The sequence below is a fragment of the Solea solea genome, chromosome 9 (assembly GCF_958295425.1).
Source record: "Solea solea chromosome 9, fSolSol10.1, whole genome shotgun sequence".
Lineage (NCBI taxonomy): Eukaryota > Metazoa > Chordata > Actinopteri > Pleuronectiformes > Soleidae > Solea > Solea solea.
In genome coordinates this window covers 5914248-5926782 of record NC_081142.1, presented here as the reverse complement: position 1 = coordinate 5926782, position 12535 = coordinate 5914248, and the positions used below count along the sequence as shown (strand labels likewise).

Sequence of the window (12535 nt, the reverse complement as noted above, 5' to 3'; positions counted from 1 at the left end):
CAGCACGACATAAGAGTAGAAGATAAACTGTCCCTCAGAGATGTTTTACTCCACTGATCTATGGCAGGTGGCCTTCCTGTGTGCAGTCATTGCTGGTGCACATGGCAGCAGGTGATGGCTTTATTTCAGCTTTAAAGGTAAAGAGGTTATTTCATCTCAAAATGTTTCCCTGTTGAAGAGTTGACCTGCCATCAGTTGTTGGCTGTGTCCTGTTCTGTGACATCTAAGGTAGTACATTTGCGGTTGGGTCTGTGGAGGTCCATGTGAAAGTACTTTTTCCCTCATGAAACTGTACATTCAATTAGAGACACAAACTTCAATAGACTGCCCCATTTTTTAAACCACAAAGGCCACGAGCCTTTGCAGTGATAGATACTCTTTACAGAGCAGACTTCTCCAGATCTAGATCCAGGATTTGACTGGAATATAAAGTCTGCTTTCCCATTTTAATGGCCTCTAGGGACATTAGTCATTCAGTCAGCTCATATAGTGCAATCAACTCAAAAGGAAGCTTTGTACAGAGAATAAAGTGAACTCACACTTTGTGTTTTATTAACATGACGTGGACTTATTTGCATGGGGGACGTTTGGGACCGCTTTGATGTTTTAAAGGATCAGTGTGTAACGTTTTGGAGGGTTTATTGATAGAGTTATTACAATCTGTGAGTGTGAGTGAGGGATGCACATGTCTGCCAAGCTGCAGTGACCTGCAGTGAGTTGTGAGGCCTTATTTGAAGATAAAAAGGGGCTAAAAATAGGCCAAATGGATAATTGTAATTGTATAAAGACTGATATCAGTATTGGTAGATATGCCATGGTGTAATTTCAAGTTTGAAAGTACATTTAAATGTAAATAATTTATGGAGCTAGGAAATTGCGCTCCCTCAAACCGGAGTTGTGAACTGAAGCACCGGCGCCTGAACAACACAAACCTCCTCATCTGAACATGCAACGATACACAGGGCATCTGGAGCAGTTCACATGTACGTGTGGAAAAGAAATAGGTGGCAGAACTTCTGTGATCTTTGGCATTTGGATTGGAATGTGACTGAACGTTGGTCTTATACTGTATATCATCCGGCTGCCAATGAGTTTAACTCAAACACCATGTGTATGTAAAGCTCAAGCCTGGCACAACAGGTGTTTTTCACAGCAGATATTTTACTTGAAATAATTGGACAAACACAGGTTTAAGAGAGTTAATCGTGCTATCGTTCATGTGTAAGGGTTGGTCACTATAAATACTCACAGGTCCTCACACCGTTCAGTGCTTGAACCCAAGTAATAAACAAAACACGTCAACATCTCTGGCTGTAATCAAGATTCTGAGTTTCGTAGCTGTAAAATATTACTACAGCTCTCTCAGGCAACAAATTGTTTGTTCCTTTGGGTCACAATTTTGCCAGTCCATTATGAAAGAAGTCTCTATTTTTTTTTCCACTGTGCTGTATTTTGTGCATGGGTAGACGTTATACTCCTCTCTGGCTTTGCAGACACACCCACACTGGCAGCAGAGCATGTTTTGATCCTCTGCTAGAACTTATTGGACGACTTCAGATGCCGGGCATAGCAGTGGTTATGTGTGAGTCATATAAAGAGTGAAATAAACTCACAACTGAGAGGAGTGAACAATGTGCCAGCCAGTGAGCAGATCAGAGAGAGAGAGAGATGGATGTGTCACTAGCTACAGGGAGTCAAGAATAAATCTCCAGACTGTCCACATATGATATTTAGATTTGCAGATATTTTTTTAAACACCTCATATTTCCCCCTTTCTCACTTCGCCTACTTTCCCATATCTGTGTACATGTGTTCTCTCTCCTGAATGATCTATTCGATCGGGTCTTTAAATGTGTCACACTCTTCACCTTGCTTCCTTTCTCCAGTTTCTCACGGGTAAAATATTTCCTGTGAGCGGACGTGCCCGCAGCTTGAATATTGTAAGTCACTGTTTTCAAAATCAAACACATACGGTGCTGTATCCATCCATTTGCTCATCTGCCCTAACAATCATGAATGGGCCTCACAGGGAAATAACTGGTAACACCAGCTGTCTGTAAACAAGCGCTGTCAGAAGAAAACATCAACTTACAACTGTGTCTGTGCACTTCACCTTTTCACCCTTTGCCCTTCTGGCCTCTGTGGAGTGAAGCGTTCCGTGTCAGGTGATGCTCTGTGGTTCGGGGTGGCCTGGCACGTCAGCAGAGATGGATGAACCGGACGTTTGGAGAAGAGAAGGGAGGAGATGTGAGGGCGAGAAGTGTCGGACAGAAGCCAGGAGAGATTCAAAGAAACCAAACAAAGAGGCAGGATGTGAGTGTAAGCTGAGAGATGTGAGGATCAGGATTAGACGGTGTGTTTGTCGGTGTGCACACCTGCCTGGTGGTGTCCATCTTTCATGCTTTCTTCCTTCATGCTCAAAAAAAGGGCAAAAAAATAATTTATTCCACAAAAAAAAAAAAAAAACACTCTCAAGGAGGATCAAAATCTGTACTCAAAAACGTAACTTTTACTTGGTGACGTGGTTCTTGGACGAAGCAAATATGTACAAAAAAAACTGACAAGAACTTACACAAGACAAGGGAAATGAAGACTATTTATATATGAGGTAGGGGAACACAGGTGAAACCAATGAGGGGCGGGGTTGGCAATCTCAATGGAGGGAAAAATCACACAAAGGGAGGAAGTCAGGATCTGAAAACAGAGGGAAAAGATGAGTACAAAATAAAACAGGAAGTGCACGACAAGACTGGACATGAGTGACTTTAACTAAACATTAAGAGACACAAAGGACCAACGTGAACTAATCGAGACATGACTGTGAGCTGTATGCATACAGTAAATCAACCAAAAAGTGACTGGGGCCTTTATTATATTTGAAGAAAGCCTGTGATAGAGGCAGGTCTTTAATGTTTAATTCCTTTCAAACATTAGGTCACATTTATCATACTGGTATAAAAGCATAAAGCATCCAAAAGACAGGCCACCACTATGTCAGTTTGACCCCTTAGCAACATAATGGGGTCATTCAACACTTAGCAGTGAGACACAGTATGAAAAATGCTCTTGTCAGGTCGACAACAAAACATAGATTGTATGACCCGGATTTAGCCGTACACACAAACCTTACTCTCCAGTGCATTCAATGAACCGCAGATCTAACGATGATTTAACCTGCACCAAAATCAACATATAACAGAAAAAGACCCTTGTCACGTTGATATCCCCAGTCATCTTTTGCATCCCGGCTTTTATTTAAATCCTGTTTATAATTTGAAGATACATGGTATTTTATATTGTGTAAAACTGTGTTGTGTAACCTTTGAATTCAAACTATTCTTCTTACATTTAAACCATTGTCAAACGAGTTCACACAATAATGAGGAAGCCTATCAGCTCAACACGAGTCTCTGTGTTTCTCAGTACAGTGGTGTTTAGATCTTGTGTTACCCAATTTTAAAATGTTCACTATTATCTCTATGGTTCTGGTGTTTTTATGGACTAATCAAGCACATAAAAACAGGCTGATGGGAACCCACCTTGTATTGGCCTGATTTCAGTATCAGTTATATAACATATCAGACAAGAAAAAGTATTATTGTTCCCTGAGCTGAAGGGACACAAGTCAATGTCAATGTAAAGGTTTGTGGTCATCGATTGACCCTTTGTAACAGTGGCCTTTTCAGCTGCTTGCATCACCTTCAGGCCCCCTACCAATATGAAAGAGGACACCGTCTCCTTGGGAGGAAATTGTATCCATTGAGGCCCAGCTTTCTCACACATGCTGGGGCCAAACATCCTTCAAATCCCCTCAGTCGCACATGTGGGACTATATTGTGGATGTTTTTTAAGAATTAGATGCAAATAAATAAACACACTGTTGGGGGTGAATGTTAAATACTACAAAATTTAAGGAAAGTTTTTACTTTCTCATTCCTTCTTTCACCCTTAACACACACTGACCCTAATGTTAACCTAACCACAATTAAAATCTTTGAATTCTTAAATGTAAGTGCTTCCTCAGACATGAGGTTGTGCCTCACTAGGACAACAGGTATTAAATACAAGTACACACACACACTCACTTGCCTGTGATCCCCACCCTCCCCCTGGTCTTCTCCTTTTCTCTCCTCCCTCCCTTTCACATCTCCTCTCTTCCCCTGTTTCCCTCCTGCCGTCCCCGTCAGACTGTATAAATATCTGTGAGCTCTTGAGGAGAGCTCAGAGTTACAGACCTGTCCACTGAGGGAGGAGTGGAGATCAAGAGACCAACAGCAGATGCATGAGACAAAAAAAAAGACAATTTCATCATCTGAAATTGGGAATTAGAACATTTTGAGTTCTTGGCTGAAATCTGAAAAAAGATAGAGAGATTTTTAAACTAAATTCTAACCTCTGTGTGGAGGTATTGTCTCCAGAATGATCTCCCTGCTCTTGATGTGTGTGTTTGGTCTCCTGCTGCGAGGGGATGCCCAGGACCGGGCATCTCTGTGGAGGGGAAACGACCAAAGTGGGCGATGTCAGTACACTTTCACCGTACCCAGCCCTGTGGAGTCCAACTGCCCACAGACCGGGGGCCACGAAATGGAGGGTCTGAAGGCCAGACTTGGCATGCTTGAGGTGCTGGTGTCCCGGCTGACAGGTGGCCAGACTGGAGGCCCCCAGGCAGTCGGAGCCAGAGCTCAGTCTGAGCTTCAGGAGGCACTGAACCGGGCCATGGGGGAGAGGAACCTGCTGCAGGGGGAGAAGGAGCGTCTGGAGAGGGAGTTGGGAGGGCTTCAGCACAGGATGGCCGAGATGAGGAGGGAGATGGAGAAGCTGAGGAACAGACCCTGTCCTCCACAGACTCCCATAGTATCACCCAACCCCTCAGTGCAGAACAGTGGCCCGGCGAGACCTGCTGGGGGTAAGAAACACACTCAAACACCACAAACTTTTACAAAAATGTGTAAAGCTTTTCACTATACAGAACTGTGCAAAGGTCTCAGGGCACAACAAGCTTTGTTGTTTTGGATTGGAATGATCTCTTCAATATTAACAAACTGTCAATGAATACAACATGTCTATGTAATGATCAAGCCTGGCGAAATAGACCCTTTTCACAGCAGATATTTGTTAAAATGAAATAGTAGGCCAAACACAGGTTTGACTAATGACTTTACTGTTCAAATTAGGATTTCCCTCCAGTTTTAAGACAGCAAAGACTGTGCTGTCGTTCAAGTGTAAGGGTTGGTCACACTAAATACTAGAGAAAAAAACATATTTTCTATGTTCCAATAAATTGATTAAGAAATAATTATACTATATGGTCATTATAGCACTGATAAAACAATATATCTAGTGACCTAAGATTTAATATATATATATATATATATATATACATATATACATATATATATTTAAAATCATATTTATGAATCTATTCTTGATGCACAACTAACTTCCTGCAGACATGTTGTTGTCTTACTGCTGAAATATGTATGTGACTCTAACTGGAGGTTAATGAGTTAATTGGTGCAGTGAATGACACATGACACATAAATGTCACATCAGTATGGAATACCATGCATATATGGAGCCACACAAAACCCCAAAGCATTGCACATGCCGGGGAATCCTGATTGTATATATATATATATATATATATATATATATATATATATATATATATATACATATATATATACATATATATATATATCCTCCTGAACCCATGCATACACGCACAAATTACACTAAAGACAAAAGGGAAATACTGTGAGTGCATGTGTCTGCGTGTGTGTTGTTGTTGCCTGTGTGGTTCATGTTTGTGCTGCCATATCAGTCTGCAGTGCCACTTGTCTCAGGTTTCTCTGTTTCCCATTTCCTGCCGACATGTAGGGACGATGAAGGCAGACCAGAGAGGGTCATCTTAGTAGTCAGGGCCAGATCCTGCTTTGTTTATGACCGGTGTTTCCCTGTGCACGTCAACCATGCAGGGTGCGAATAGCCTCCACTGAGGAGGGGAGAGGTGGCTGAAATGTGATGCACTGGCTGGAAGTGGTGGTTCCGTGCCCAAGTCTCATCCCAGGGATTTGAATGACGCCTGCCTGGTCAAGACTTGTGAAAATGGGGTGGGGGGTTGAGAGTCTGAGAACATTATACCTCCAGGGGTAAGAGGGCTCCAGAGAAATTGAGAGTTATCTCGGAGCCACGTAAGGTTAAGCTCTGGTATTTTGAGTGTTTGCCGTGGCCAAACATGCGTCTAATTAGCCTCAGTACTTCTCTTTTCACGCACCATCTCCCGTTGGTCACCATCCCCCCTTTCCTTTCTCCCTTTACCCTCTTGCTTCTCAGAGTATATTGCTCATAAAGCTGAGGTGGCCAGCTGCAGTAAATCCTTGCTCGGGTTCACCAAACATGCCCACTCCCCTCTGCATTAGGAGAGCGTATGCACTCGATCTATCGGCCACATACTCCAGGTTATCTGCTGAGCTCCTCATGTTTGCACCTGCAGACAGAAATACACAGAGGGGGCCCCTCGGGGGGACAAGCAGATGTGGAATAGATCATAGTAATAGGAAGACACACAAGAAGATATATATTATTGATAAACTGAGCACTGCTTATAGCCTTTAGTAACACTTGACTGTGAAAGTAAACCAGCTGATATTCTATATCTATGGTAGTTCATGACTTAAAGGTCCAGTGCGTGAAATGTAGGTGAACCAAACCAATGATACTTAATGTGTTCAATCGTCTGATTGTCATGACTCTTTTATATTCATATCAGGATCTGGGTCACTTCTATATTACCATGTTATTACAATAGCCCACAATGGACAAATTAAACATCTTTTGAGTATTGATGCTAAATGAAGGCTACATAGGTTGCCTAACACATATTCATTCTGAAACATGCAACTTCACCATCAAATGATGCTTAAAATGTTCACACGTTTACTTCAAGTAAACCACATAAAATATAGTATAAAAAAATTCAGAGATACATTCCTGAAATGTGTGGGCTGCAACAGTAGAACAGTGAGGGGACATTTGTAGAGTCAGTCATGAGCCAGCAGCCTAAAATCCTAACAAAACAAATGTGTGTAAATTAAGTTTGTTTGAATCACAGAGAAGAGTTTGTATGTGCAGTCACCCTGGAGCCAAGCACAGTCAGTTTACCGTGGCTTTCAGATGTTTTCTGTCAGCGCTCTGAATGCCAAGCCAGCAGGAGACTAATAAATAATGTCGATGGAACTCCTGCAACGTCTCAATTACACAGAGTGGAGAAAAACTACACGGCAGTAGTGTTTCGGCTTTTGAATATTAGATTTAAACCTTTCTTGTGTTTTTAACTTAACCCATGTGGATAATTGGACCAAGAACAGATCCAAGCGCTCTGCTAACCCAGTTAGCAGGGGTTAATTCTCCACAGATTGAGCCCCCTCTGAGAAATGAGGAACCGTCCAGTCTGGGAGCTTCAGTGCTGTTCTGTTCTCCTCACTCACTCACACCCCAAACAAAGAGGCAGGATACGAGGGCACATGTGGCTCTCACACACACACACGCACAGACCTGCGTTGCTGCTATTCATCATCTGCTCCATCATCAACCTCCCGCTCCTTTTCATCAACATCATGCACGTGCAAACACTTATTGTTTATCTGCATCATCGAGACTCATTATGCACCTGAACTCTCTGGACACTGCACATGCAGGAGACACGTGTTCACAAAGTTCCCCCCACAGACGCACAGATACACAAACACATTTTCCATGATGGATTATTATTTACATGTAAATCCCTCAGGGTCGTACAGCTGTCAGACAAAGTTTGACAGTGTTTGTTCTGTTTGTGAAGGAGCTAAAAGGGTCAAATGAGGACAGAAGAGAAGAGAATAGTGATATCTGACAATGATACAGGAGCCACATGAGTCGTTTGAAGTTTTGTTGAGTGTGAGGTCGACAGTGTTAGGGTGGGACGAGGTGTCAAGTGTGTCGTATGTGTGTTGCAGTCGGTCAGGCAACCGACTGTCTGACTCCAGAGCAGCTGGGAATCCAGTCAGGAGTATTTGTTTCTTGCTGTCCCATTTCCTGCTGTCAGAACTGTCACAGCCACATTTGGGTTCACAAACTACTCTCCACTATTGTGTGTTGTGATAGAAGTCATTGAACTCGGCATTTATGTGTGCATGTGTGTTCAGGCTCCAGTCAAATGTCTCACCTGACGTCCAGGCCCAACAGACAAGGAGACAGCAGCAGTTTGAGAGGTAAACGTTTTTTCTGAAGAATATAGAGAAGTTTTCTTTTCTATTTCGTCTCTTTTCACGTCATCTCGTCCTCCTGTGGCAGACTCAGCGTGGCAGTACAGACATCCAGGTTTCCAGGAGCTGAAGGCTGAGGTGACCGAGGTACCTGCTCCTGATCGCTCTGAGGACAACACAGGTATAATATTACTCCCCCCCCCCCTATTTGTGTAGATTTTGGCAAAAGTTACCATTCGCTTATACATGCAGATTAGAAACAATCTATTATTAATCTCATTTGTGTGGCCCAAATTCACAAATCACAGTTTAAATCTGTAGGCTTTTCAATCTGCACATGATGCAACGACCGCTGTACTTAGACGCTCACTTTTCTCACAAAACAAAGTCTTAACAGAGACAAAATGGAAGAAAGTAACCGTCAAAGAGCCACGTGGGAGTGATGAGAAGATGTGCACTATATTTTAACAAGCATACTCATCATGACACAGCAGAAAAAAATACACAAACACCCCAGGAGCTGAGACACAGGGACCAGTGACACACAACGCATGAGAACAAACCAGGACAGACTGACAGACACTGGGGAGCACAGAGACTAAATTGAACACAGGTGAATCACATCGGGGCGGGGCAGCCACTCAACAATGAAGAGAAAACACACGAGAATGAACTACAAAATAGAACAGAAAACTAACAAGAGCCAAAGAAAAAAGGAAAAACTCAATGAAAACAAAAAGTCCAAACCCAGGGTTCAAGATCCAGGGGTGGATCTGAGTGTCCACTGATCCACTGATTGACGAGTTGGTGGTGATAACACAAGGAAATAAGCAAAAAAAGTCAAACCCACTGCACACGGACATGACTTTACTCCTCACAGCTGAGCTATTGAACACTTCAGCAATATGACATTAGCATAATGTTCAAAATGATCACAATATTTAATTTGTGTGGTTACAGGAAAATGTATAAGAGTGTTTTCACATAAATCTTTATGATGAGGCCAAAGCCATTAAGAATACATGATTGACGCACCAGGGTGATCCTTTAAAATACAGTCTTGCCAGGTCATAATTCTCTCACTCGCCTAACCCCCCCCATCCCCTTTGTACATTTGACCCCGCAAACATGACACTCACCCCCCCCACACACACACACACACACACACACCCCGCTGACAGCCTCAAAGCAAATACTGCTATTAATACTGCAGCATTTGGACTGAGAACACCAGAGTCGTGCCAGTTTATAGGTATGAGGGGCCCTGCAAAGTTTTGTGTTTGACTCGTAAATGGAAATGTAAAGCGCCTCAAACAAGAATGTCACACACACACACACACACACACACACACATACACTTAAATCTGTATTTGATGGGTTTCCCCAAACCATGTAATAACTCATGCCACTAAGTGACCACTTCTCTGTATGTTTAATTGATTGGGCCAATAATTATCGCACACGTGGAGTCACCACGTGAAGTCATACAATCTGTGATGAGGGCGTGCCACAAAGAAGCTACATGGTAATAGGCTTATTTATAAAACATATTCACATTTAGCCCTAAATCCGGCGCTACATCGTGGACCCGAGAGCGAGGGTGTATTTTAGGACGTGGTAAATATGCAGCCTGCCTTATCGTTTTCCCAGTAAGAGAAGCAGCGGAGAGTTCCTGCACAGGATGAGCTGTAGCTCAACTGCTGTGCTGATAATTGTGACTCACAAGCTAAAGGAGAGCATCTCAAGAGTAGACTCACTCAAGCCCTTCAGATCAAATGGAATCCCCATTTTCATCCTTTCACCGTCTATCTCTCTAAGTGTGTGATCTGTTTCCTAAAGGTCACTTTGTACCAGAAGAACCCAGAATGATTTCAAGAGATTCTTTGCTTTTCAAGATCTTCAACATGGTGGAACCTTCATCCCATGCTTCCATCTTTACACTGATCAGTGTTTTTTTTGCAATTCCAAACCTAAGCCTCAACACCTAACCATCATCTCAACCATAGATGGAAGCGCTACAGGAAACATCACTGGAAATAGAAACAGACATCAACACAAAACCACCAGCTCCCTCCTCGCTTTACACATTTGTAACACATTTCAAATATCATTCACCGTTTATCATTGATTCATAAATCACCAAGATAAGTGTCATTATTTAAGTTGAAACCACCCAATTTTTATTCATTTTCATTTAAAGGTCCAGTGTGTAAGAATTAGTGGCATCTAATGGTGAGATTTTTGGAAGTACGGTGGCCTTCGTATACCAGAAAGTATTAGTATCATAGAGCAGATTTTCACTTACACAAACATAAGTACAAAACTCACCCACTGGACATTTAATAACTTGCCTCCCAAATTCACTATGCAGTCTCAGTACTGTGTCCCTAGTCTCTTTTACCAATTTAATTTAATTTAATTTAATTTAATTTAATTTAATTTAATTTAATTTAATTTAATACTTTTGTTTGTTTTCCTTCTAATCTCTATTTATTTGGTAGATAATCACTAATCACTGGTTTTGTATGGAACACTTGCACAGCAGCATTTCAGCTCTTTCAAGTGACAGTGGACCAGCATGCACCCTGAAACTAAGGGGGCTAAATGCAGTACAAACATTGAATTCTTAAAACATCCTACGAAAAGGAGTTCTGTCTGAACAGTAACTTCAGTCTTCTGTTGCGTTCCCATGGTAACCCAGCATCTCCTTCTTGTAACAGGTTGTGGAGAGTTGATTTCTGTTGGAGAGCCATTCATTCACAAGAAAGCCGACAACATAGCAGGTAAATACGGGGTTTGGATGCAGGACCCTGAGGCCATTTCTGCTTATGGACCCAGCATGGTCTGGCGCATTGACACAGTTGGCTCCGATGTCAGGCAACTGTATGGTTACGAGGACATGGAACAACTCTCTAAAGGCTTTCCATCCAAGGCAGGTGTCACACGGCTGATGTTTTTACATAGAATTCAGTCAAAGCTATCAGGTAATTCCTAGTTATTGTCTCTTGTTTGCCTATGGCAGGTCCTGCTGTTGCCAGAGATGGTGGAGAGCACTGGTGCCACCATGTACCGTGGCTCCCTCTACTATCAGAGGCGCCGTAGTCGCACCCTCATCCGCTATGACCTTTCCACTGAGAGCATAGCATCTCGCCGTGACCTTCCCCACGCCGGATTCCATGGCCAGTATCCCTACTCTTGGGGAGGCTACACAGACATCGACCTGTCTGTGGACCAGCAGGGACTATGGGCCGTCTACTCCACCAGCAAAGCAAAAGGAGCCATTGTGATCTCGCAGCTGGATCCAAACACCCTGGAGGTGAAGAAGAGCTGGGAGACCAACATCAGGAAGAGTGCAGTGGCCAACTCCTTCATCGTCTGCGGAAAGATGTACACCGTAGCCAGCTATTCTGCACCCAGCACGGTCATCAACTACATGTACGACACTGCAACCAGCCAGGGGAAGACCATATCCATCCCCTTCAGGAACAAGTACCACTACAACTCCATGATTGACTATAACCTGGCTCAGAGGAAGCTCTTTGCCTGGGACAACTTCCACATAGTGTCCTACGACCTCAGGCTGGGTCGCAAGCAGGCCATCTGAGGCCAGCATGAGTGAGTGTTGAATAAAAAGTGACATTTTCTCACCTGTTCCTGCTTCAAAGACTCACAGCTTTAAATACAAATGTGTGTGGTAGCAGTTGCAGAAAAGCAATTTTTTACGACACATCATTGTCCAAGTGTAGGAAGGCCAAGCTACCAAACTCCTGAGAAGAATGAAGATGTTTGAGGAACAGTGTCCCCTGCAGGTCTACTTTTCTGTGGCATGGTCCACAAATATGTTCTTAGAGGAATTATTTTTGTACCGCATTTAAGCCAGATGTATTATTTTCCTTCTTCTTTCTGTTAAGCTATATAACGTATATGTGACATCTAAACGATGAAGCGTAGTTCACAACCTAAGCTCTTGTGGCATAACACACTACTGCATTTCACTGGTCATTAATGATCAAATAATGTTTTCTATCTCTCACCATGTATAGAATATTGCATGTACTTGTACATTGTAGTCAACATTGCTGATGTTCAAACTTACGATGAAATAAACTTGCTAAATTACAGGTTTAAGTGGTTATTTTTGCATTATATACCTGCAGTCAAGTCGTACCAGCGATACATTTTGTGAATCAACAAAACCAGTATTTTGCTGATTGGTGGCCAGTGGAGACATTCAGACTGATTAGTTATTCTGAATCACTCAAACCTAAACAAACCATTTAAAAGAAATA

At 42.6% G+C, this 12535-nt stretch overlaps 1 protein-coding gene across 1 annotated transcript; it reads left to right on the top strand.

Annotated features, from left to right (window-relative positions):
• The first annotated feature begins 4220 nt into the window (after positions 1–4220).
• Positions 4221–12367, top strand: myoc (myocilin). The gene is made up of 5 exons (XM_058639488.1): positions 4221–4906; positions 8187–8252; positions 8335–8427; positions 10967–11178; positions 11269–12367. The coding sequence occupies exons 1-5, from the start codon at positions 4420–4422 to the stop codon at positions 11848–11850; spliced, it is 1440 nt and encodes a 479-aa protein (XP_058495471.1). The 5' UTR covers positions 4221–4419; the 3' UTR covers positions 11851–12367.
• Positions 12368–12535: the final 168 nt, after the last annotated feature.

Bases quoted from the DNA above. Each gene is read 5' to 3' on its own strand.
- myoc (XM_058639488.1), top strand. From the start codon at position 4,420: ATGATCTCCCTGCTCTTGATGTGTGTGTTTGGTCTCCTGCTGCGAGGG. The intron at 8,253-8,334 runs GTAAACGTTTTT...CTCCTGTGGCAG, and splicing joins AGACAGCAGCAGTTTGAGAG to ACTCAGCGTGGCAGTACAGA. The intron at 11,179-11,268 runs GCAGGTGTCACA...TGCCTATGGCAG, and splicing joins CTAAAGGCTTTCCATCCAAG to GTCCTGCTGTTGCCAGAGAT.